General features: G+C 44.2%; 1 protein-coding gene across 1 annotated transcript; it reads right to left on the bottom strand.

Moving 5' to 3' along the window:
- Positions 1-20: 20 nt before the first annotated feature.
- On the bottom strand, positions 21-26,416 carry axl (AXL receptor tyrosine kinase). The gene is made up of 20 exons (XM_085795790.1): positions 25,832-26,416; positions 21,906-22,116; positions 21,408-21,508; positions 21,116-21,298; positions 17,809-17,889; positions 17,579-17,694; positions 15,399-15,594; positions 10,599-10,738; positions 10,364-10,508; positions 10,024-10,041; positions 8,979-9,108; positions 8,619-8,710; positions 6,508-6,603; positions 6,058-6,135; positions 5,441-5,533; positions 4,888-5,009; positions 4,200-4,309; positions 3,590-3,749; positions 3,132-3,268; positions 21-2,799 (listed from the first exon to the last, which is right to left on the bottom strand). The coding sequence occupies exons 1-20, from the start codon at positions 25,992-25,994 to the stop codon at positions 2,340-2,342; spliced, it is 2,832 nt and encodes a 943-aa protein (XP_085651916.1). The 5' UTR covers positions 25,995-26,416; the 3' UTR covers positions 21-2,339.

Below are 26,416 nucleotides of genomic sequence, written 5' to 3'. Positions count from 1 at the left end.
GAAAGCGATTAATGACAACATTCATAAATGGACACATTTATTTCTTATACAAAATAGTATGTACTGTATCAAAATTTGTTAACAAATCAGGACAGTGACAAAATAAAGGCAATTATAGTACAGTCTTCTCCCAATTCAACACACCAGGAGAATCACAATCCACACAGAAATTCAAATACTGGCTCTGTGAAGGCACTTGGTAAAGTTGTGTGATCACGAAGCAGGAGTTTAAGTTACCAAAACCCAACCTTATTCTTTCTGTCCACAGACACTTTTAAAACAGTGGGTGTACCTGTATTCAAATTGGTGAAATATTCATACAGACCCAATTAGACCAGTGCCTCAGTTTTAGCACTCTTAGTACTTTCTCTGCTTCACAAACAAAGTAGGACTATTGCTCACTAAGTATACAGTACCAAAGGAAATATACACGAGAAATGTACACTTTCTCAAGGAGTTCAGTAATGCTACAGGTATAGATTCTGCTGTATACTGTCCCATAAGTACCTTTGACTGTTCTCCCGAAATGTGTGTTGGAATATGGTCAAGTCTGTTCCACTGACAGAATAATAGACTAAAGCATATAAAAAAAATAAGTGCATGCATGATGCCAAGTTGCAGCTGAACGTCCTCAAAGCTGAGGTTTGGATGAGACCTTTACTTCCATTCAGTTCTGAGCCGCTGCTTTCTGTCTCCTCCTCCTCCTCTTCCTCCCTGCTGGTAACAGACTTCTATTTACAGTGCTAAACCTCGAGAACCAAAAATACCCCTAAATAAAAGAGAGGCAGCGTGATGTCAGATGACGAGGTTAGTCATGTTTCCCAGTCTGTGCTCATTTACAGAAAACAACTCCGCTTATGGGAGTCCAGCACTGTAACGCTTTCACTGGGCCTCTTCTCTGCCCTCAGGTTGTTATGTGAAGAGAATGGATGAGAAGTATCTACAGAAGGACTGAGAATATACAAAAAGTAATTAAAATAAAAAAAGGCTTAAAAGATATACAAATCATGGACATACATACAAAAACATTAGTGCAAAGTTGTAGAAAAACAAAGATCAGCATCAAAAAAAAAAAGTGTAATAACACTGTGCTTGTGCCTAAAGCAAAGGTGAGAAGCTTATCCTGCCATTTGCCTCGGGTATCTCCACCATGTCTGTACCTACCCAGTACCCTCAGACCGCCCTCTTTTTATTGTCTGTACCCTCTTGATTTGACTAGTACCTCTGTCCCTGTAGAGCCAAGTCTCAGGTTCCTGAGTTATTACATAGATGTGTAGACGAGTTGAATCAGGCCTTGTCAGTGAGGAGAGAGTGTGAACTACACACGGCTCACAGTGCTGAGTGCACAACAACTAGCAGTAAAACCCTGTGAGAAGAAGCAGGGGTTTGTTAGAGCGCTACATTAGGCTGCAATACAAACTACTGCAGGTTTTCTGGTGTATACGATGCAGCTTCACATACAAGTCTCTAAAGAACACAGTGGAATTCATTTTCTCTTTTTTCAAATTAGATTTTTTCAAACTCATATTTGTTGCTGTTGGATAAGAGGCATCATGTACGAGCTATGACACGTGAAGCTGCGATGTCCATCGAACACAGATTCACTCCACAACAACACTGATGCTGATTTGAAGCTAAAACTCTTGATATAACCTTAAAGCAGACAGTAGATGAGCGAGACACCTGCTGCTTCCTCTGTTTCCCCTCTGATCCTCCTCAGGAGCAGGAATGGCTGAGGTTTCTCTCCATCAGAGGAACAGTTTTCTCGGGTTGGTGCGAGTCCTCCATGTTGGTGCTTACTAGCCGAAAAAGTTGAAGCTCCTGAGTTTGTTCAGTTGTAGATTCAGTCTGGCAGTGTCTGAGCTGGTTTCAAGGAGACGCTCAATTTAAACTTTTTTTTTTTTTTTTAGCTTAATCAGGTGGAGGAGATCGCTCTGCTCTGTACAGGTAGTTGTGTAGGTCTGGTCTTTTATTGCTGTGTTTCCTGTAAATGGATTTCTCTGATTGTGCTGCAGTGCGTGTGGGCAACAACATGTGCTCTGAACTTGTTCATCCACTGTTTTTTGGTGTTAACAGTGTTCCTCAGCGATCACATGTTGATGTTTGCACTCACTTGGAATTGTGCTCATTTTAGAAAAGAGGGGAGTCAGCAAAGGAAATAATCCTGATCCTTGACATCCTTGGAATGCCTTCGGCTGTGTGTGTATCTGTGCAAAACGTATTTGTAGGGCCACATAAGGTTTCTTACAGTCAGTAGCAAGAGGCTTTATCTCGTTCTTGGACGGGGCTAAAAGGATGGCACACTATGGCAGTGACTAGTCTTTTTTAGAGTGAAGCCATCACTGCCAGGGCATTTTTCTGGACGCTTCCCTGTCCTCCAGCAGCTCCACAGTTGGTGTGGGAGCCGGGGTGGCGTTGGGGGTGGAGTGGCAGGACGGCTGTAGAGGCAACGTGGCTGTGGAAGACGACACCGGCATGTCCAGGCTCTCCATGGAGTCAGAGAGGGCTCGGTTTGTCTCATGTTGGGGACAGAGGACGTAGCGGTTGGGCTGATGGACCTCCACTGTGGTCACAGAGTCAAGGCCCTTCAGGCACAGAGGGGACGGCCCCCCAATGGGGTCACGGCCCCCGACGGCCCCAAGCTCCATTGAGGACTCGTCCATGTTGACGTACAGGATCTCGTCAGGGTCCTGGGGGTCTGGCAGGTCCTCGAGGGCTTTTTCCAGCTCGCAGCGCAGAGACTCGAAGGACGGACGATCCTTGGGGCTCAGCAGCCAGCAGGAGAACATCAGGGAATAGCTGCAAAGAGCAAACAAGTGTAATGAGAAAAAACCTAAAAATACACACCAGGAAGTGAGCCAGCTTTACAAATTGGGGATTTTTAAATCGTGGAACAAAATGGGTCATTGATAATGTGTTTATCAGGGACTCTTCAAGAAATGTGGAAGAGATTCAAAGCATCAACTGTGCCGCTTGAAAAGCTGATTGACTGGGACTGTTTTTAGCCTCTAGTCCTGATTGCTTTATGGAAAACAGGCATTTGCAATCAGGAGGGAAATGTTTCAATAGGTACTTGATCATCAGCTGAGTGTGTTTTGTGAGGAATGTGCAGCGAAGGAGGCAACACTCACATGCTGTCCAGGCAGTCTGGAGGTTGTTTGAGACGGTTTCCCTGCCTTAAGTAATCATAAATCTCACTGTTTTCAACCCCAGGGTACGGAGTCTGGCCCCGCGTGGCGATCTCCCACATGGTGACCCCAAACGACCACTGAGAGAGAGAGAGAGAGAGAGGACGGGAAGTGTTATATGAATTCTCTCAGGTCTCACACACCTGGTCACACACTGCTCAAACAAATAAAAATATTCAGTAACAAACCGGATTATACTGCTGCAAGAAGTTTCTGTTGAAGTTACGATACTTGAGTGTCTTTTTAAGTCTCTTGCTTTCTAAAATACAGATTCTGGTGGGTTCTCACTTCAATCTAAAGCAAAAGCCTCAAGTCTAAACATTAAAATACCGTGTTGCCCTGGAGACCACTGTTTTGCCCCTGGAAGAGAGGAGAGTCCCCTCAAAGATAAGCGCACTTACCACGTCGCTTTTTGTGGTGTACACCCGGTCCGCCAAGCTTTCGATGGCGATCCATTTGACCGGCATCTTTGAGATCCGGCCCTGTCTGTAGTAGTCGCCATTGTAGATCTTCTTGGAGAGGCCGAAGTCAGCAACACACACGTTCATGTTCTCATTGAGCCTGAGGCACAAAAACAGTGTTAATGTGATGCTGTGTAGTGTTTTTGGAGAAGGGAGCATTAATGTTGTATAGTTCACAGGCGCATTGACTTGAGTATTTGTTTTTTTATATATTTTTCATGCAAAACAAACAATAATATGATAGGCTGAGATGCAATGTGTCTACATTTTTCAGTTGTTTCTGTATGTTTCTGTATGTGTCATGCTTTTCTTGCATCATGTTATCTGTTTTTTTTGTTATTGTTTTTTTTTTTTTTTTTTTTTACTTTTGCGCATATTTTGGGCTTCGCCTCTCCCAAACAAACTTTTGGTCTACTCTTAGTTCTTCTTACAGATGGTCCTCAGCATTGCAGGCAGGTTAAAAAAGGAAAGCGAACGGATGGACGCAGGGGGAAGGAGGACACATACAGGAACCGAGAGAGTAAAAAACAGAAGCAGAAATTGTGCTTACATGCAGTTGCGGGCGGCGAGGTCTCTGTGGATGAAGTTCTTGCTGCTGAGGTACTCCATCCCTCGGGCAATGTCAGTCATGAACTTCACCAGCATCTGAGACGGGAGGTACTGCAGGACATCACAGAGGGGGATAAACTGTTTCACTCGCACATCCAACAAAGACGATGTTTATTTTCTGCACAGTAGGGGGCAGTAGAGTTCATCTCTTTAAAGACGTGTGACGGTCTGAACTGAGTGCTCCCTGCTCCACATACTAACAGCCTCCTCTGGAAAAAAAAAAGGATTCAGCACCACTGTTTTTTGAGTGTTTGCTGAACTCATGGATATTTCAACATTCTGTGGAGATCTTGTTTTGATTAGGCTCCTGATGATCTACAGGGACTTATTGCGTATTCAGTCAACAAATCCAAAAACCGCTTCATCCATTAATAAATAAAACTGCACAGAGTAACGATTGACTCTTATCTTGTGTTTTCATGATCTCAGAATCCACATGCTGCCAATACAGTGTGGGTGGGGACTGAGTTATTTCAAATCTCTGCTGAACTTTGGATCCTGTTTTGCTGACAGACACTCATGTGAACCTCTTAACCCCGAACCTATTAAGCTGTTAAAATGTGTAGGACTGCATGTGTGCGTATGGAGCGCCTGACTTGGTGATTTCATTTTTTCGCAATCATACTTACCACCGGACAATCTCCCAGCCTGGAGTACAGCAGATAGCTGTGCAGATCCCCGTGTTTCATATAGGGCAGGATAACCACAGGGGAGGGGTAGCCTTCACTCTCCACAGTCTGCAGACACACACCTGTGAAAACACCTCGGCTCAGTATTGAACACATAGACTGTGTGCATGTTGAATGTACTCACCGGCGTACATACAATATCTCCTCAAAACTCAGTGATGACTTTTCCGTCCTCACTTAGTTTTAGTGTTATTCAGACATGGAAATAGTTATAGCTTGTGAATTTGTTTTGAGACATTAGACTTCAGGAATTTTTGCGTTCACCACAAAAACATCTAGTTTTATCAGGGAATGCGGGAACTATTCGTTTGCTCAAAAGTAGTTCTAACGAAAACTGATTTGAGGATTGTCCTAATATACTTGAACTGTGCTGTTTTGATTCTTTAAATATAGTTTCTAATCTCTGTTGTTTCTATAGGCTATCAAAAGAAACTCATGAGTGAGGAGTAAGAGACAAACAACTTTTTGGTAATCCGAACAGGCTGACCCTCACCTAGAAGCCTCATGACATTGGGGTGGTCAAACTCCTTCATGCAGGCAGCCTCACGGAGAAAATCTTCCATCTCTGAGCGGGTACAGATGGCAACTGGAGAGGAGACGGTACAGAGGTGAGACAAAGTGGTTTTGTGTAGTTAAGTGGGAAATACATACAGTGGCACTGACACTGCCAGGTTGAGAGGTTGCCAGGGTAAGAGGACGTGTTGGCTCATGGGTTTATTAAACTCTGAATTTATACATGGTAGCAGTTTTTACCACTATGTTTGTTTGAACTACTTCACCACAGTTTGAAACAGAAATCTGACAGAAATGGATGGTGCTGTTTTTCCCCTAATTCTTAGTCTGTCCAAAATTCATCTTTTCCCCTCAACTTTGGAGCTTTCATACAATTGTCTTTACTTTGGCACTACAGTACGTTTGGGGTCAACTTTCTCTTCTGCCAATATTTTTTACAAGCTGTGTCTTTGTCCATTTTCTGATCAAAACGTGAGATTTTATGCATCCAACACAACTTTTTGACCAGAAGGGGGGGGCTGTCGATCAAATGGCCTGTGTTCCCAACATGAAGGGATTCATTGTGGTGATAGCTGAGTACTTTTACTGTCTACTCACTCTTCATAGTCTTGACAGCAACTTTGAGAACAGACTCCTCCTGAGTCAGCAGCCCCTCCATCACCGAGCCAAACTCCCCTGAAGAAAGAAATTAAAACACAAACAAACGCCCAGTTCAGATGCAGTTTTCGTTGCAAATACATTACATGTCTTATTCAGCAGTGAAGAGTGGTGATTTTCCTGAGTGTGCAGTTGACTGAACTGTAAGCAGATCACACTGCAAACTGTTAATACTGGATCAAAACGTATTCATGTCACAGGAGATGTCTGGAGATAAGTGACCAACAAGCAGTGATAAGTGATAAGTGTCTTTGTACCGTGTACCAGCCCTGATAGGAAAGTGTTTGCAGATGCCCTTTTCACCTTGCCTTTTATCACGCTTTCCCCTTGTGATTATTAACAACCGACTGTCCTAGAAATTAGAAAAGAAAAAAGAAAACATTGCAGTACCTTCTCCCAGGGTTTTCCCCAGGGTTAGTTTATGTCTGTCCACCATCACATCCTGGAGCTTCTGCTTCAGCTCGTCACTGATGCCCAGGCTGTTCACTGAGGAGGAAAAAACATGGCATTTTAATGGTGTTTGGAGCCTCAAGCACTTTAATGAACAGTGAAGAGAGAAAAACAGGCAGATTGTACCCAGCAGCCTCCCCTTTCCAAAACCACAATTAACAACACTGAGCCAAAAACAAAGTGTTAATAAACAGAGTTGGACTGAAACTGAACTAAAACAACCCCTGTCTACGTGTAAAACTTGTAAAAAAGGACATTAAATCTGTTCATTAATCCAAAAAGAAACAATTCTAAGCTGCCTTAGTGTTACATTATTAAAGTTGTTCATGCAATAAATATTTGGGATCTGTTTTTATACACAAAAATATTCTAAACCATTGTTCCACATGTCTGTCATTACACCTTGAAAATGTCCCATCTGCCTCTGAAATACCTGAACAGTTTAAAGTTAATTCAAATGCATGTAAATGAATTTAACATTTTACAAAATGGAAAAGTTTCAAATACAAAAACAAAACTAGAACACGTGCAGCCCACTATGCAGAAAGAATCCGATACTCTCTGTCCTCTCAGGCCATTTTTTCAGGTGGGACCATGTGATCCTGCAGGGATCAGGTTGGGGTGAGAAGATGAGGTCAGAGGATTTAAGCTGGTTTTAGCCTTTCCGAGTCCCTTTGGACCAGCTGGCTGTCACTAAGGTGCACGCTAGTGAGCAGACTGCACCACAGACGTTAGCTCCGCTTTCACATCTGGGCCAGGATACGACAAGGCTGCGACACGCTCAGAGATCCCCTTCCAGCTGCTGCTACACTATCAATCTGCTGTCTCCGTCAGACAACAATGTGCTCAGTCCACAGGCATGTTGCAACACATGCTGCTGTGACCAGCTATTAGCCAATGCATGCAATATCCACAGCCCCGGGGTCTGACTTTGTCCTGAGAATTGGCCAAAATTACAAGTCAACATCAGCGACGTAAATCCCGCCCAAATCCCTCCAATCTGACCCCTTCCTTTATTCCCATAACGCGTTCCACCATTCACTCAGTGCACATTATCTCCACATCTCTTTCTCTTGGCTCCTCTCGTTTTACTCACTGAATCCATTTTTTTGGCTCTGTACCTTTCCCCTGGCCTCTGTGGCAAGCTGAGACTTGTGTATGAACTCTACACAAATGTTGTGCGTACGCCAGGGACAATGTAAGGGTTTGAATGAGACCCAGCTGTGTGAAATTTGAGTCCTTATGCTGTGCTTACAGGTACGTATCTCCGTCTGTAATCACGAGGACACACAGAGGAAACTGCAAACCACCTCTTTGTGCGCCTCCACTACGAGGTCATCACTCCGCCTGGATGAAACCACAAACACCTATTTATTCCCCTAAGGCAAAATAAACCTCCTCAGACATGTTGAGTGACACCTCGTCAGCTGTTGCAGGCTGCTTTCATCTCAACTCTGAAGTCACAGCACAGGTTCATCAAGTCCCTCATTTCCTGATGTAACTATATTCCCCTTCCCTACGTCTTTCACTTCTCCAATACGCTGTATATCTTTAGGTATCACCTGCCATGTCACTTCCCCCTTTGCCTTTTCACTTAAATACCTTAAATGAAGTCAATTCATTCTGCTGTTTACACGACTGCACGGGGAATGACTTCACGGGTAGATTCACCACACACCTAATCGATACACACCTAAAAAGATTTGATCAAGTAGTATAGGGCACACAGTGTTGTTGTGGGCTCTGTCAGCTGACTGATCTTTCCTCGGCTGTCATTAACCCGTTCTCGTTCGCTGGCCTTTTATCAACCAAACAATCCAAGGAGGTGATTGCGGAGAATGGCTGTCAACAGTACGTCTTGACAGCCAAGGATTTCTGTCCCAGGACATGAGGGGAGGTGCTTTTATGCTATATTGGGTGTTGTTATCTATCCTGAGGACAGAGGCAGGTTTGGGCATGCTATTTACAGCATCCCCTCCTGCTATAGGTGCAGTGTAAAGTCGAGTGGTGTCTTTGTTGAGGGGCGTGCTGGGACAGAGAGAGGAACTCACATGTTGCTTCGGTAGTCCTGCGGCTGTAGGTGCGGCGGGCACGGTACCTGACCACCAGCTCCCCGCTCTCCATCATGGGTTCGAACGCCTCTCTGTACATGCACACACAAAACACAGAGCAAAACACATGAGAGGTCGGTGCAGTGGATACATAAACACAGCTGAAACCCTGGCATGGCTCCATAACTCACTGAGAATGACTGTTTTTATTTTTTTTAACAGATGTCCTTCTACTCCATCCAAATACTTCAGAATACATGCACAAGTGGCTTAACCAAGTCAAGACAGTGGGGGGGGAAAATCCTTTTTGGGTTTGGCACAGCTACCAAGTTCCTCCCTTCTGCCCACGAGCCTACGCACCCAAAGCGCGTCTCCTTGCGCCGCAGCTTGGCCACGTAAACAGCCATGAGCACAGCTATGGACACGGCGCCGGCGATCGCCATCACCACATACCACCAGTGCCAAGAAAAGGCCGGGGGCGACGACGGACCTGAGGGAAGGGGTGTGGACACAGACAAAGGAGAGTTCACTAATGTGAGTCTTTTACCGTGAAGTGATTATGGCGTCATTTAGTTTTAGACCATGTCAGCTGTAGTTACACTGGCCAAATAACTCATTATTGCTTTGGGGTGTGTTGTCGTAATGGACATGCTGTGTATAATATAATTATACGTGTATACAAATGTACAATTATGGCATTACATTTCACTGCTTTTCTATAGTTTTTCCTTTTGCATTTTACCATAGTGAAAGTTAAGTTCATACCCAAACATAGGTATTATGGGTAAAAATACGTATGTTCCACCTCAGTCCTGCCTCTGTATTTGTTGAGCTAAAGCTAAATATTTATTCTCTTACTCAATATGAGTTCTTTCTGTCTTTCTGTCCCATCTTTCACATGAAATTCACTCCCAACCTCCCCTGCAAACACTCCCAACCTCCACCCTCCCACTGTTTTCAGCTTTTCCTCCCATTCACACTCATCCTCCCCCAACTTTCCCTGCCTCTTTCTTGTCTTTTTTTTTATCTGCCATTCTTGTTGTTTGAATTGTCTGTCTGGCTCTATTAGACTAAGCAAACAGAGATGCTACACTGTTCCTGCCTGTTATAAATATTTATGATGCGTCTCCCCATTCACCCCCCTCCCAACACCCCTCTTCCCCTTTCCCATCCTTCTGAGATCCTCTCTTCTCCTTTTTTTCTCTTCCTTCCTTTTTTCTATGAAACTCACAGGAAGGAACTGTGATGAAGGAACCCAGTGACAGAGAATGAGAGAGAGAAGTGCAGTGGCAGAACAAACACCATGAGCTCACTTCTACAGTCACTGTGTCATTACGTGCCACTGCGAGAGGTCACAGTAGAGTGTGCTGATAGGTTTGCATGTGTAAAGCTGCTCATTACTCACCTCTGAATCCCTGAATTTCTGTGGGAGCAAAAAAAAAACAACAGAGCCTGTGTCAATATTTTGGCTTTCAGGAGAAAAACATCCCCATTTGTTCCGTGAAACGGAAAATAACACATGGTTCTGCTTGAAGAATTTCTTTATTTTGGAACATCTGAGACTTCTTGTAAAAATGGTTTGGGATTGTCATGAAATTCACCTGAAGAAAACTATTTACAAAATGACAGAGGCGTGAGGAGAAATGTAATCTTAGTGTTTTATTCGTGTCCAAGCTAGAATTACAATGTTGAAACGTTGTTTTAATAGTAATGTATATATATTAGTAGTTATGAGTTTCACTCACCAGGAGCAATAAGAGTCAGGGTCTGTGTGGGGGTCCATGGTCCTTGCCCTGCTCCTGTGTAGGCACACACTCGAAATGACACATTGGACAGTGGGACAGACAGATTGATCGAGAGCTCATTGTCCAATCCAGTGTCCACAACCAACTGTTAAAAGAAGAAGCGGGACAGTGTCAGTGTGGTAAAGCAGGTTTTCTTCTGTACCACAGTGTGTGTGTGTGTGTGTCCCTGACTGACCTGCTCGCTGGCAGGCGTGCTGTACTCCACCATGTAGCCCTGTAGGTCTCCATTCAGCTTCCCCACAGGCCCCTCCCACGTCATCAGCACCTCTGTCCCGTTCAGCACCGCCGTCACGTTCACAGGCGGGTTTTCTGGCACTGAAACACAAACCAAAGCAGGACATGACCACTTGTTTCACTCCTCACACAGTTACATCTTTATCTGCAGAGAGGTTGAAAGGTTAGGAGAGCAAAAACCACAAGATTTTTTTTTTTTGGGGGGGGGGGTATGAATGAGGTGTGTCAGCGTTGGCTCAGTGTAGGCCGGGGGTTTAGCCAGGCGTGTGTTGTTTTGACAGGCTGGAGCCTCTAGGGTGTGGATGACTACAACAGCTGGAAGGAGAAGAAGATGTCAGAGAATGTGGAGAATTCAGCTTTATTAGGACTAAAAAAGGCTAAGGGCAACACAGACAGGGGCGATTAGCTGTGTTCAGAAGCCAGTATGCTCTCTCTGTGTCAGCATGGTTGGACGGACTCAGATGGACACATGCTGAGGCCTGTGTCTCCTTGCTTCATGCTGTCCCGACTCCATCCAAGTTTCTGCTTTGTTCCCTCTTGCCTGTCTTTTTCTTTCCTGGCTCTCTGAAGCACAGAGTGAAAAGAAAATACCCAGTGGAGAGAAAATCTAGCTGAATAACATGCTAGAAATAGTATGAGGAATTTGTGCACGTATATATGTGTGTGTGTGACGCTCTTCATAGCACAGAAATCGAATAACCTTTTCACTAGGAGGTGATGGTGCTTATTTTCTTTTTTGGTGTCTGAATTGAGGTTCTTTGTCTTTGCTTCTCACTCAGTCTTCAGGCTTACAGTCACACAAAATGCCTGGACACCCACACACACGCCCACACTAGCACACACACACACACACACACACACAGACTCATGCACCAAGTCAGTGTGAGCTTGGGAAACATGGCCCGGCCTATGGATGATGTTATCAGGAAGCGTTTGGCGGGTGATTGTTTCCACATGTGGTCCCTGTTCTGCCTTCCAGCGGCAACAAAAACAACCTTCAAGTCAAGTTTGTTCCAGCACTCGGTCTCCACCTATGCTCCGTCATCTTCTCTGCCTCCTTCTCCGCCTCTTAGTTGCCTACCCACTCATCTTTTTTCTCCCCCTCCCCCATCATCATTTATTTCTCTCTCCCTGTCTCCCATCCAACATGATTCCATCTCCTCCTTTCCAAGTTTTCTTCTCCCTCATTGCCCTCTCCGTGGTAATGCCTCACTCTTTCAGTTCAAGTTCAAGTGAACAGAGATGTTAATTGTTGACGTAAAACTTTCTGGAGGAGAAAAAAAAATAGTCTGAGTTGAAAAAAATAACTCTAGTTGCTTCATTTGAAAAGCCTCTGAAGGAACAAAAGCAGCTGTGAGCTGGTGTTGTTTTCTGAAATGCTGAAACTACACAACTGAAAAAAAATGCCTCGTGTTGTTTCTTTGTTTTCCACATGAAAGCAGCCCTGGCTCGGCAATAGGCTGAGAAACAAACACTTCTGAGCCACAATTAGTTCACAACAGTAAAGGTTCACATCTGCGCCCATGGCAGACTACCGTTTCACATCGTGCTGCATGCTGTTATTAAAGAGGTAGTGTTGGCTGTTACTGCTGCTACATCTCGTCCCCTCAGTCTGCTTAGCCTTAGTCCGCATGGGTCAGCACGGGGATGGAAAAGGGTCATCCTCCAGCCAAATACTGACTCACAACCCTGGGATCTGGAGTCTGTTCCCCATAAATGAAAACAAACACAGCTCTTCACAGGAAACATGTTTCCCAGACAAATGTTTGTGTCATCAGAAATATCAAAACTTTTATTGACATCCGCCTCATGTCAGTTTTTGTAGAGGAAAAGGCTGTTGTCTATTTTCAACAAACTGAGTCCAATATTATAGAAAGGTAGATTTCTGTGTCTTTTTTATTAAGCAGATCTAGTTTCTAGATTATCAAGATGCGCTCTGCCTGTATTCATGAACTGTGCTGAGGAACAAGCTGCCAGGGTTAATGTAACTTGTTGATGTCACAACAAAGCAGTCAGCCATGTCCCAAGAACCTGAACACCTGCACCCACTGTCCAACCTTTCAGGGTTCAGTTTCTCTGAGTGTTTTCCTGAAATCTGCTGTAGCCTATTTTTATTTAACAAACAGTCAGCCAATCAGAGGAGAGGCTCAGAGCTTGGTGTCTAACTTTTTACGGAAATCAAAAAAAAGAAATGGCATATTTACAAGCGGTAGTGTTAAACATAAGTATGAACTATGCCATATCATCAGCACTCACCTCGACTAGTTTTGGTGCCTCATACCTCTACTAGCCTAACAATTTTTTTCTATGTATTTTAAAACCCCATTGTTACACTCAGTCATAGTTCATTCAGTTTATTTTGGAAAGAAGCATTGCTGGAGGAAGCACAAGGAAAATGCATTTACACATAATCTCATAGCAGCTTTAGGTTTAGGAGGGTGACACAAGGGTCGCCCCGCTTCCTCTCCCACCGACCAATCCCCTCCCCCCTCTCTTTCTGTGCTCTCATCCTCCAGGGAAAAAAGTGGGCTTTGGGAAAATAGCAAAATTAGTGTTTTCTCAAAGCGCCCCCTTCCCCCGTTTCCCTGCTCTTCCATCCATCCTTTGCCTACTCCCATCAGCAACCCTTTTTTTTTTTTTTTTAGATTTTTCCCACAGTGCCTAGCTGTGTGCTCTGCAGAGAGAAGTCACAGGTCGTCCGAGGTCAAAAAAAGGGGGGAAATGAGAGATGAAGGAGAGAAGTTGAAAGACTGGAATCAGAGAGGAAAAAACTCGTTCAGCTTGGTTGAAATGCAGGAAATAAATTCCTCTGCAGTGTTTGTAAGATTGGAGGCAGGAAAAGAGAATTGTAACAAAATGAAAGCGAGTTAGCTCGATGCTGGAGGAGAAGGTGGAGAGTCTGTAATGAGCTGAGAAATGGAAGAGTTAATGAGGAGGCAGAGGAGCAGCGTGTGGGAGCATATGTGGCTGGATGACACATGACATAGTGTCACACATACTGTAACTTAATAATGAGAAACAAATGGAAGAGAGAGACTCAAACAAAGACTCAACAACAACAAAGCTTCATGGGAGATTTATCACAGAGCAGTCTACCGCTCCCCTTCATTCACTCTTTGACCTGTGATGCCTTACTGGACTATATTTGACCACCAGCTGAATCCTGTTTTCTGGTTGTTGTTTTTTCATGCTCTGCCTCGCAAGGCGTGTAGAGAGAAAAAGAAAGATTTCATCCAAAGGGAAATTATATAATTTGGCAAAACAGAGGATTTTTCCATTGAAACGAAACAAAGACACAAACTCTGTTAAATGAAGAATTGAAACTTGAGAAATCTAACGAAGGCATCTAAAAAACACTCTTCATCCTTCTCCATTACTGTGGCATTTTACAGAGTGCTACTTCTCTCTTCTTGTGTTCATGAGAAATGCTGCACTACAGAGTTTTCAGCCTGTGAACAGCTTCCATCATGGAAAGCCCCCATCTTTCCTCTTGTGGCATATCTCTCCTCCTAGTGTGCGCTATTTCCACTCCTTTTCATGCAGGGATAGATGCAGCATGAGCTGGCATGGAAAATCCCACCTCCGTTTAAACTCAAATACACACACACACCAGCCTAACATTACAGTCTGGACGGATCGCTGCGATTCTAACTGAAGCCTTTCAGCAGAATTTAACGTCCAGCCTCCCTCCCTTTTCCACCGTCTCCGTCCCCACCTACTCTGTCCCTTCAATACCAGTCTGCCTCCTACCTCAACAGTTTACATTTGGAGCAGGGTTCACAGAGGTGCAGGGCCTCGAGTCTGCTGTTCTCCATAAACACAGACTCAGTTAGGGGGGCACAGGAAGGAATATTATGACTAACAGTTCACCGTAACTTGATTCTCTGACTCCTTGTTATCATACATTATGTTCCCAGTCTTGACTCACTCAGAATAAAACAGAATAGTCAACAGACCCGCAGTGAATTAAATTGAGATAAAAACAAGCTCAAACAAATGTGTCATGGGGCGAACATGCTTTCACAGAGGCTCCAAGTTACTCTGATAATTAAGAGTATCCCTTTAAACATTTCACCTTTCATTAAACTGTCTAATCCACTACTCAGTCCCTCAGGGGACGGCCCAAAGCATGACACCAGAACACAACTCTCTCTCTCTCTCATACACACACAGAGAGACATTAAATATCCTGAGCAAAAATAGTTCAATATCAAATATCAAACCTGTAATTATATTAATCTTCAAAAGCTGCATCCTTCCAACTGTCAGTGGCCTGAAAGACTTTTGACATGAGCTGGACTTGTCTTGACTTGGTTATTTGAAATAATTTAAATAACACAGAACCCAAGAGCAAGTGAAGGGTCTCAGCACACCTGAAGATGCAGGTGCGTAGGAGGAGGGCATGACCCAAATTACAGAGTTCAGAAGAAGCTATATGATATATGCCTGATGAAGGTCATATTCCTGACCGAAACGTTGCTTTAATAAAATAATTGAGAGTGAGACAGTGTGCGGGAGTTTCTTCTGAACCAAATAACACAGAACAAAACACCTGACTGCTAGCTGTTGTGTAGCACTTGTTACGCACTGCTACAGCGCACAGCGGGAATGGGAGGAGACTTGGACTAGAACCTCAGTCAGTAGCCAGATAACATGGCCCTGACCTTGACTCACTTCAGAGGAGGCGACCCCACACACAAGACACGGTGAAAACAAACATCTCCTCACTTGAAAGACTCACCTCCTTCTTTGGTGCGCAGCTCCACCCAGGGTGACCAGTCAGACGGGCCCTGGCTGCTGTGGCAGGCCACCCTCACAGTGTAGCGGCTGTGGGGCTCCAGGTCCCCGATGAGGTGCGTGGCGGGTGGGATGTTCACGTTCTGGTTGTGGATCATTTTGTCTGGGCCAGCTGTGAAGGACTCTCCTGAATGTTTGGCCTGGAACATAAAGATACCAAACTTTTTATTTGCTACATCCTCGTGCTTTTTGTGCTTTTACAGTGGATTTCCAGTTGTCCGGTCACATCTGTGTGCAGTGTGTTTTATGGCACAAACAGGAAGAGGACGCCGCTCCTCCACCGCAAACACAACAAAAGCCAAAGTTTTTTTTTGCAATGGTAGAATAGAAGAACTGAAAACCTGATGGAGAAGTTGCCTCTGACATTCATAATTTCAAATCGAGCTAAAAACAACCATCCGAGTCTTGTGATGGACAGCAAATGGAAAATATACTCTTTATGAAATTACCAACAGGCCTATACTCATGAAGAAGAAGACTAAATGGTTAAAATTAAAACCAATTTGTAATGATTTTTACAAAGTTTTTGTTACTCTGTTACAGCTTCTAAATAGAAGTCATTTAAGTTTATACAACATAGTTATATTTGTTAAGTTGTTTTTCTTAAGTTATTTCTCTCTCAGTGAGCAGTACAGTAAATGTCACAGATGGTTGGGTTATTGTGTAAAAGAAGTCAGGAGGTCAGAGTCTGTGGGTGATGGTGGTGCTGGTGGGAGGATCATCATGTGCAAATTGTCAAAAATGGTACAAAATGAGCTTCATTGGTGTTTTTGACTGTGACCAGGGCTCAGCAAGGTGCACTGAAAGCAGAAGTCATTAACCAAAAATCACAGGCAGAAACCTGCTGTCTCTGCAAACCCACTGTGGTAAACACATTTAAAGAGGAACACAAGGCAGAAAAATCCTTCATTGCAGCAATCTTTAAAACCACATTAAAGTTGGTCCTCTAGACTATTGTTCTCTGCTGCGTTGCTCATTATCAAGTGACTCCTCCAGGCTACTGGCTGCAGTTCACACAGTAAACTGTACAGACAGAGCTGAAGATGCATCAATCCTGACAATAATAATTAGATGAGCTGCTAAAATGATTGGATGTGTGCCTGTGTGTGTAGGCACTGTTATGAACTTATGGGTTTAAAAACAAGAGGAGTATTCAGATTTCTTATAAGAAGCTGGGTGGATTGTTTTTCCCCTTGGTGGTTTGATTTCAAGGAATATTAAGCGGTATGAATGAGGAGTGTGTAAATGCTTGTGAGTGAGTCAGAGAGAGAGAGAGTCAGTGCTGTCAGGATGAATCACCGTCCAGCCTGTAAACAAGTGTATTTAATCTAATTGTACGACTCAGCCCTGAGTCACACTTCAGCCTGCGTTCTTCTCGCATGTCTCACACACACAATACCTGCTGTCACTGCCTCTTCCTGTTTTCTTAAGCTGACTTTCTACTGTATTTCTTTCCAGTTGTTTCTTTCTTTCTTTCCGTTCTCTACACTGTAGCTCCGTTTTCATGTTTCTCTTCGCTTCACAAATTAACCGTTGAATTCAGATTTTTGCCCCATTCTGCTGAGGCCGGCCCCTCGCCTTGTTCCCTTGTGGGGGAGAGGGGGGGGGGGTGAGCGAGGACTGAGGAGAGGGGTGGGGGCAAGAACAGCAAGAGGTATGAGGGGCAGCTTTATTAGAACCAGACGTTTAGGGGTGGTGCTGCACTACTCCCTTCTCCAGGAGAAAATGTTCCTCCTCTCAGCTTGGAGCTGTAATGGCCACAGAGCAGGGTAGTGGTAGAGAGGCACTGACAGACAGAGAAAGAGAGAGAGAGAGGGAGGGAGTGGTGCTGCATAAGACTGGTCCAGGAGGCCACTTTCCCAGAGTGAAACCTGATCCACGGGTACATGAATAAAGCAGGGAGGGGTAGAGGATGAGTTAAGAGAAGAAAAGAAAAGCAAGTTCTCTTTTCTTTTAAATCAGGCTTAGGAAAGGTAAGACTGCTCTACACAGTCCCACAAACAGAGAGTGAGTGGTAGGTTTGTTTAACATGCAGGTCAAGTGTTGCACATTGATTTTTCCAGGCCAGTTTTCTCAGCTAATTGTGATAATCTCCTCTCACGTGTATCTATAACTTTGTCTCACCTGAACAGAGCAGCGGATTATAGGGTAGTCGCCCCCGAAACCAGGCTGCCATGATAAACGAAGACTGGTCTGAGTGATCTCCGCAGCATTCAGATTGCAAGGCTGTGATGGAAGAACTGAAGACGATAAAGAAAGACACAAAAAAGAAAGGGTGAATGCATTTTTTAAAAACAGAACAGTACAACCAAATCGAATGACGAGGGCTGTTTTGTAAAAAATGTGACACCTACCTGTGATGGTACCAGATCCGGACGTGGCCACACCTTTGCGGTTATGAGCCTCACAGGAAAAGGTGCTGGTCCTGTTCAGACCTGGGAAGACAAAAGGAACCACACGTATGTGTAAAGCAGCAACTTTCTGAAACCAAGGCCTCAGCATGCTGACTGGGATATAATGTTGATGTGTGAAATGTTGTGAAAGTTCAAACTGAAGTGAGAACAGTGGGTAACAGTTTCCATAAGGTAACGTGATCTCTTTGTCAACAACAAAATCATGATTGGTTTTTGGGTTTCGTGTGTGACTTGTTGATGAGAGTGTGAGTTTTTAAGTGAAGTGAAAATCATAGTTATTGCCAAAGAAATAAAAACGGGTCTCAGAGAAATGAGAACAAAAGCCTCTTGACAATCGGAGTCAAGCATCTTTCTGCTACATTTCATCAAAATCAGACGAACAGCTGTGGCCATATAAAGGTAAAGTTCAGTGCCAGTCCATCCAGCACAAATTCATCTTGTTAAAATCCCACAGCGTGTCAGACTTAGACACACTTGACTTTTGATTACAGCTCCTTGTCAAACAAGAACAATACTTGTAAGTTTTTACAGCTGGGGCATTGTGCAAACATCCCATTGTGTTGAAATGAAACCAATTGTCTAAAATTCTTAAATTTCCGATAGACACATACCGATAACATTTCTCAGTCAAGCTACAGCAAGGTGTGTAGATAGTGACGCAGAAGAAAAATCTTTTACACCTGTGCAGGTCCAGGTGTAAAGGGCTGAGCTGCTGACTTCAAGGAGCCGAGGCTCCTCTGAAGAGGGCAAAACACTGTGACACATTCTGACATTCAACAGTGAATGCGTCCTCACACAGAGTGACTCACAGTGTGCTCACACACTCAAGTCTTTCCACAGGACAACACGGGCTTACATACACACACTCACACTGAAACATGTGACATTCAAGTTTTATCACTGTTATCTAACACCCCAACATTGTCCATCGGCCACAAACACAGAATCACGCAGTGTGTTGCCCTGCACTGACGGCACCATGCTTCCATTGTGCTGCGGCCGGAAAAAGAACAGGGGGTACGATCCTCGCTGGGTGAAGCAGTGGGTTGTGAGAGAGGAAAAGGAGGGAGGGAGGGAGGGATGATCGCTGGCTGTGTTGGGTGAATGAACTGCTCATCAGGCCATCTCGAGATTGCGCCACTCACCCCTCCGTCTCTTTCCTTCCCCATCGGCGAACTGCATCACAACATCCCCTGAACGGCTGAAAATGTCGGTCAACAGGAAGAACTCCTGAGCTCACGGGCATCACAGCACCGACCAAAATTGTAACTGACAGCTGGGAGTGACACAGTGCAGCTGTGCTAAAGCTTTCTCTCCTTGGCTCACATGCGCCATGCAGTCAAAAGGTATTAAGCCTTTGCTTTTCATAGCTATTCATGTGTTCCTGTGGATTTAAGTTTTGCTTTCACTGATTAAGGTGCTAATTTCATGATATTGTCAATAAACATTTAGCTGGTAAATGTCACAAAGTGGTGAAAAATACCCATTCAAATTTTCAGGAGGTTACGTTTTCAAACAGTGCTTGCAAAGATATTAATTTTGCAAAGACATGAGACAGAGACATGTATCAAATTGTCTGATAAGAGAAGGAGTCAGTGAATGTTTCCAAATTCTGTTCGACGAATGACGCAAACATTTCAGCACTCATTGGACTTGAAATGAAACTATGAGGTTAAAAGTGCTGACTTCAGTTGGACAGTGATCGTAAACGTGCAGTCAAACTGGATCTCGGGGATTTTGCGGCCAAAAGGAAAAAACATGAAACAGTTTATGACGACTCTCTTTAGGTTTATGTCCATAACTTCCCTCCCTAAAACTGGAACTAGGAATAATAGGATAGAAACTAAACATGAAGTTATAAGTACAAGTGTTGTTCTCAATTCCTCACTGGTTCATGCCATTTCTTCTTACGGGCCTATTGAAGGATTATTTGTGCTCTCTTTGGTTCGGACCTGTGGTCTGCCAGAGCAGCTGTCCATTCCAGAGATGTGAGTGTAGGTTACCGTCAAACGGGTGCTGGTCAGCACCAAGCTGTCTGCTCTGATGATTCAAACCAGATCATTTCAACCAACCACTGCCGCCCGTCTCTTCCTCCTTCAGTCTGACTCAGCCTGCTCTGCCTGTCCTCCTACTACTGGCCTTAATACAGGCCAGCTATCTGGCACACAGCTGTGGTTTGCATTCAGGCAGTAACAGACCCCTCCCCCTTTTTATACTCTTTTCTTTTATCTCTCTATGCCCTCTGCCCATTTATTTTCCATCTCCCAGTAGTCCATCTTGTGCATGCTGCTCTGCCTCTACCCATCAAACCCACACAACCACAAGGGACAGTACATCCTCAATGGGTCCACTGGCACCGTGCCAGGCAGCCTGCTCTCACTGGGGAGGGTGGTTATTTGGTGGTTTTGTTTAAGCCATGAAGGGGGGGATTTGGTCTTTGAAACTATAGAAGATGGTTGCTGTGTAGCTTTGGAAGGAGTGCGCTATAATCAACCTAAATGGATTAAATGAAAACCAAGGATTTTCAAATTGTCTTGTTTATAGTAATTTAAAACTTTGCTACTTGAGTCACAGACTGAAAGCAACTTCTTCCTTGACTAATACAGAGCTGAAAAGTGAGGAAAAAGTCGATTTACCAGTCAGCTGGTCAGCGACGCCAGGCATTTTCTGGTTTCAAGCTTTTCAAATGAGAAGAGTTGCTATTTTGTTGGCTGGACTACAACAGCTCTATGTCCATGACTGACTGACTGAGTAATAGAGTTGAGTGGTCATAGTTCCACCATTGATCAATCAAATGCCAAGTGACTAAAATGGAGTTTATCCACTGATCGTTTCTCAGGTTTCAGGGTCTTTACACACTGCAGTGTTGCCAACTTAGCACATTTGTCACTTGATTTAGGTTAAAAAAAAACACCCAGTGACAGATCTAGTGACAAATTCTTCGGACAAACCTTGGCTACTTAGAAGAGAGTCCCCAGTAATGCGCTCTCTCTGGCGCCTACTCTGTTCAACAAGTGGCAGATAGGTGGAGCACCAGACAGAAGCTGAAGAAGAAAGATGTTCTGTTTCTAATTGTCTCTCTCAGTGACCATTCTACACTAAACTCAACTTAAATCACTGCACACTGTTTGTCTTTAACTTACGTGTTTTGTCTGTGTGGTTGAAACCCGCTAACACCGGTCACATAAATACAAGGTTAAGGACGAAACCATAATGGGTCTCACTAAGATTTCATCATAGGTGATACCTGTGAGGTTGAGCGTAGAGGGAGACAGGGCCACTGGGTCGGTCAGTTTGTTGAGAGGCACGCCATCCTGCAGCCAGATGACGCTGACCGGCTCTGGAGGTCCGTGGGCCACACAGCTCAGGCTCAGGGACAAATTGGCCACTACAGACATGTGATGGGGCTCCACAGAGAAATGAGGAAGGCCTGAGAAAGAAATCAGATCAATTAGACCTAAACCAACTAAAACAGACTGCAAAGCTCAGATGAAGTGTGATTGTATTTCTGTCTGTCAGGGAGCTGGAGATGCACTCACCCTCCAGCTGAATGCTCCCCTCATCAGACAAAATCTGGTGGCTCTCTGATAGAACAGCACATCGATAGGAGCCCATGTCAGGAAGCTGGACCTTCTCGATACTGTTGTGCATGAAATGATAAGATTTGACGGGATTTATAAAGATCAACCAACGACAAACAAATGGAGACAGAAAGGCAGGTTTTGCCATCCAATCACACTGGGATTCAACAGCAGGAGTGGCACATGGGATTTTGCTCGGGCTATATCATTTACTATTACAGAACTTAATTTCAAAGTGCTCCACTGTCGCTGAGAGTAAACATGGTGATGTAATACAGCAACATAACTGGTTAGGCTAGGTGAGAGGATGAGGAGGAGAACAAGGAAATAAAAATCACAACTGACATAGTTAGGCCAGGTGTGGCCGCCTCACAATATTCTTCATTATTCTTATTATCTAATGCATTAACTCGACAAAAGCAACTGATATGTGTCACAGAAAAGACTGGAGCTTACCTCAGTGTGCTCATAATCGTCCAACTGTTGCTGCCAGTGTGAACCTGGAACTGGTTGGTGTCGGCGTACTGGAGAGGCACACCGTCTCTCAGCCAGAGCACATCAGGGGGGTCTTCCTCCTCGCCCCCCGTGCCCTTCAGGGTGCATTGCATCGTGACAGGTTTGCCCAGGGAGGAGATGATAGTGGCAGGACTCCGCTCAAACTCCAATTCTTTGATTAAGAGAGGGAGGAACCAAGGGTCAGTGTTTCTACCACACTTAACATCTAACACAGATTTACAACACAATAAAGTTTTTCACAACAGGAAAACTGAAAACTAAAAGCTTCTCTGTGTTATGCTCTCTAAAGTTGTCATGCTGCTTGGTCTGAGGTCATACTATGCTCATGAATAGAAATGTAGTTCAAGAAAATGAAGCAAGTATACATTATACCAGCTTTAAAATGGTTTAAATCTGTTATGAGAGCCTTGTGTCCTTTTTGATTATTAATCAGGTTTAGGTTCTGTATCAATTCTGTGAAAATATCAAAGCCTCAGTCCATAGAGAAATGCACACAGACTGTATTCAGAAACTGAGCCTTAAAACCAGCTGTCAGAACCTCTGTAACTTTGTAATGTCACAAAAAGCAGTTACCACCCTTGAGCTCATCCAACAGAGCAGTAATTGGTGTCACTGTGTCTTTATCTGAAATCTGCTATATTTTATTGGATCACTCAGAGAACAGTCAGCCAATCAGAAGAGAGGATCACATCAGTATCAAGCAAAACAGGAAAATGTAATGTATGCAACCTTTAAAGGTCAAAGTGACTAACTAAAATTAATTATTTCTTCTTTCCTAATGATAAACTATTTTTGTAATTGGTTATATTTCCGTATCATAAACAGGAATAGAAATGCCTTAAAAAACGAAATTATTCAACACTGCTCTTGTAAACTCAACAAAAACTGAAAGTATCATTACATAAAGGCAAATAAAGAAAAGTCAAGCTCAATCTACCTACAGCCCTATTATGTTAATGATTCATAAACAAATGATTACTTTCATTATTGAATAATAAAGAACGATTAACAAACCAGCAATGTTTGGTTTAATAAATTGGTTAAACAAACACAAATGACATATCAATTAAAGCCACTTTGACCATGAGCCAGCTCTGATAAATATGTTCCTTTATGCTGGATGGGCTTGATTTTGCCAATGCTGAGATATGATCATATCAGGTAAAGTCAGGGCTTCTCCACCACTGCACCGGCTTCTCAGTCAGTCTGGTTATCTTGTCTCGCTCACTGATAGATGAGTTGACCTGAGAAGGACAGAGCTGATACTGAACAAAAGAGTCCTTGTTAGAGGACGGCTGCTCCGACAGAGCACAGAGAGCTCAACACAAACATTAAACATATTCAGGGTTTCTCTCAAACTGCAATGATAGGCCTGCAGTTAGTCTGCCAAGATCTCTGTGAATCTGTTCAACATCCAAAAAAGTGACACGGGGAGAATCACCATAAATATGATGATTATAAACTTCTCTGGCTGTTCTTACTTTCAAGACATTCAACAGACGTGAGATGACGACTCCCTTCTGATGATGCTAAGGGAAAGTAATGCTATTTGAAAGATAGGAAGACACTCCTTGAGCTCCATTAAAACCCAAAGCTGGCGAGGACGCAGGCATGCAGTGGGCACATGGATTCCTTTTCTTTCTTCTGAGGCATCGAATAAAAATGCTAACCATGCATGGAGCTGGCCATGGCGAGGCAGGAGCGCTCACTCCTGCACTTGATAAAAGAGATAAGAGATGAAATCATCTGACAATGTTCCAACTCAGCCTGGGGTTGTTGAATCTCAGGACTGAAGAATAAATCACACTTGTTTCACTGAGTGATGCACGTAAAGATTTTCTCAAGCTTGTCAACCCGCCCTCCTCGTCTACTTCATGGCGAACCTTCAACCTTTGACCCTTTCACTGTGACCCCAGAGGACTCCACCGCAAGCCGCCTCACACAACGCACATCATTCAGCTACTGAAAACACATCTGTAAAGTCAAGAGGCTCGAACTGGCAGATCTAATTTTACTCATATGTAGAACGTGCCCTTGATTCTTTGAACGTATGTACTGTAATCCACACACACACACACACACACACAAACACAACACAGCATCCAAGTAGCGTGTTCTGGGAGTGTGCAATAAATGAAGGGCCCCGCTGGGTCTCTGCTCCACTGCCTCTCTGTCTCTGTGTGCTTTTTGGCGTTAAAAGTCATCCCTCCCTTTATTTTTAAGCTTGGCTGAACCTTTTCAAGAATCTACATGGCCTTGACTTGTTTTTTTTTAAGTGTCATATTGGACAAAAACAGCCCTACTTTCTTTCTCTGTCTCTTTGTGCTGCATTCATGAAATAATACCCTCGTAAACCTTTTATGAGAACACTGAGGTAGACAGAGAGAGCAGGCCACGGTCAAACTGTGTCCTGTGTGTGTGGCCTGTCTCCACGGATTCATTTGTGCTTATCTCCTCCCTATTTGCCCCTAGATTCGCTCGAGGTCCCACACTTTTTGCCTTTCTGCCTCTGTTCCACACTCTCTACTCCTACTCTCTCTCTAGAAAGCGCTCAGATGTTAAATGTCAGTGGACATGCACATACCAAAAATACCCAACACAGTCCCTGCATTTATCCTCCTTCTCACTCCCCCCATTATCTTTCTGCCTTTTTCAACGCTACATAATTCAGCCCCTCCATTCACTGCTGCGCCTCTGCCCTTCTCTCATTTAGCTTCCTTTTCATGCCATTCTTTGGATTCATCGCTACACATTTTGCCACCTCCCCTCCAAACTCTTTCTCCTCCACTCTTGCCCCCTACCCCATCCATCATCCCACTGCTGGAGTCTGAGTCAGACCGGGCTCTGACTCATAGACCAAAGCATTCGGCCCTGTGAACCCCTCCTCATCCCTCACATCCCCTTACTCCTGGGCCCCAGCCATACCTACATCCAAATAGGAACTGAGACATCGGGAAAAATTCTCCTTTGAAACCATCAGTCTGAGCTTATAAATCACAGCAGTGACTAGTAATCTTTGTCCCTCCTGCTCATACATCTACTGAGGCCAGAGTACAGCTCCCAGAGACACAGCGTAACCATAATGGTCAAAACACATGAGCTGACAGGTGGAGGCCACTGCAGGGACTCCATGTTTTCATCCACTGGCTGCAGTGGCTAATGGAGTCAGAAATCTTAAGTTGATTTTTCAAAGAGATAAGAACCCCTGAACGACTTCTATTTTTATCCTCTGCTTTATGCTTTAAGTAATTTTCTCTCTCGTCCAGACAGGAGTTATTGACTTACTCTTTCCCTGCCTGCCTGCTTGGTATCATCATCGCCATCTCCTACTTTCCTGAAATGACCATGACTGTTTGTGATCTTAGTCAGGATATCTGCTCTGGAGAAGGTGGGCAGAAAGGTTGTTGTTGTTGTTGTTGTTGCTGCACCTGATCTCAAACATGATTATTCCTAACTCTTGAATGCCAGTGTAGGAAAACAGCTCTGTGGAACAAATGTAGAGCAGGCTTCCAGCACAGTTTACCTGCTGTCACTGTCTGCCCATCAGCAGAATTTTAATCCTCAGTACTAAAATCTTCAGTCTGATAGAACCTATAAAAGTTCTCTTTTATTTGTTTTCTTTGATAATCTCGTTTTAAAAGGCCCTTTTTATGGGTGTAATGAATTCCTTCATGTTGGCCAGATGTTGGAGGCACTTGCAGCTGTGGTTACACTCTCCTCTCCAGAGCAAATTAATGTAATGAGTTAGAAGCAGAGAGCTGACTGGGCTAATTGCTCATTACGATGTTTTCCTCGCAGTGAAGTTGGCAAACAACAGTGAGATTGGATTAACCAGCCGCTGCTTCTCGGCTGCCTGCGGGTCTTACCTGTGAGCGTGCCGGCGGTTACCGGCCTCCACGCAGAGAAAACCACGATGAGCAGCACAAGTGACCATTTAAAGCCACTCATGGCTGTTGTTGAACTGAGTTCACCTCTGAGAACCAGCTTCGGGAGAGGAGCAGTCATCTCGGAAACATCACCGGACTCCATCACCGCATCTCAGCTGCTCACACATCCAAAGTTGTTGTGCACTGGGGGGGAAAAAGTTCTGCTCCAGCAGATACAGTGAAAAAGTGATTATCCGCAGATGGGACCAAAGCAAAGCGAATCCGATCGTTTCAGTTCCCTTTTTTTGAAGGAGACAGACCGTCAAGAGAGGGAGAAAAAAAAAAACTTCTTGTTGCCTTTTCTTCTTGTGCTGTTGTTTTGGTCGATCGCAGCACGGAGAAGTGGCCGCCAAACTTTTTAGTCAGCAGAGAGAGCGCACAGCGAAAAGCCGCTCCAGACTTTTACGCAGCAGATTAAGTTGTCCAAAGCGGAGTCTATTTCTAGAGACAGAGGGAGTATTTTTACACCAGTGTTTCCTGCAGCCTGTCGTCCAAAGTCTCCCTCCTGCCCACCGGTTCCTCAGA

This window comes from Trachurus japonicus, chromosome 13 (genome assembly GCF_045865225.1).
Source record: "Trachurus japonicus isolate A0001 chromosome 13, Traja_1.0".
NCBI lineage: Eukaryota > Metazoa > Chordata > Actinopteri > Carangiformes > Carangidae > Trachurus > Trachurus japonicus.
Note: the sequence above shows the minus strand (reverse complement) of the source record. Positions and strands in the feature narration are given on the sequence as shown.

Bases quoted from the DNA above. Each gene is read 5' to 3' on its own strand.
- axl (XM_085795790.1), bottom strand. From the start codon at position 25,994: ATGGAGTCCGGTGATGTTTCCGAGATGACTGCTCCTCTCCCGAAGCTG. The intron at 17,695-17,808 runs GTAGGTGTCACA...TATCGTCTTCAG, and splicing joins CGGATCTGGTACCATCACAG to TTCTTCCATCACAGCCTTGC. The intron at 15,595-17,578 runs GTGAGACAAAGT...TTTATGTTCCAG, and splicing joins TAATCCGCTGCTCTGTTCAG to GCCAAACATTCAGGAGAGTC.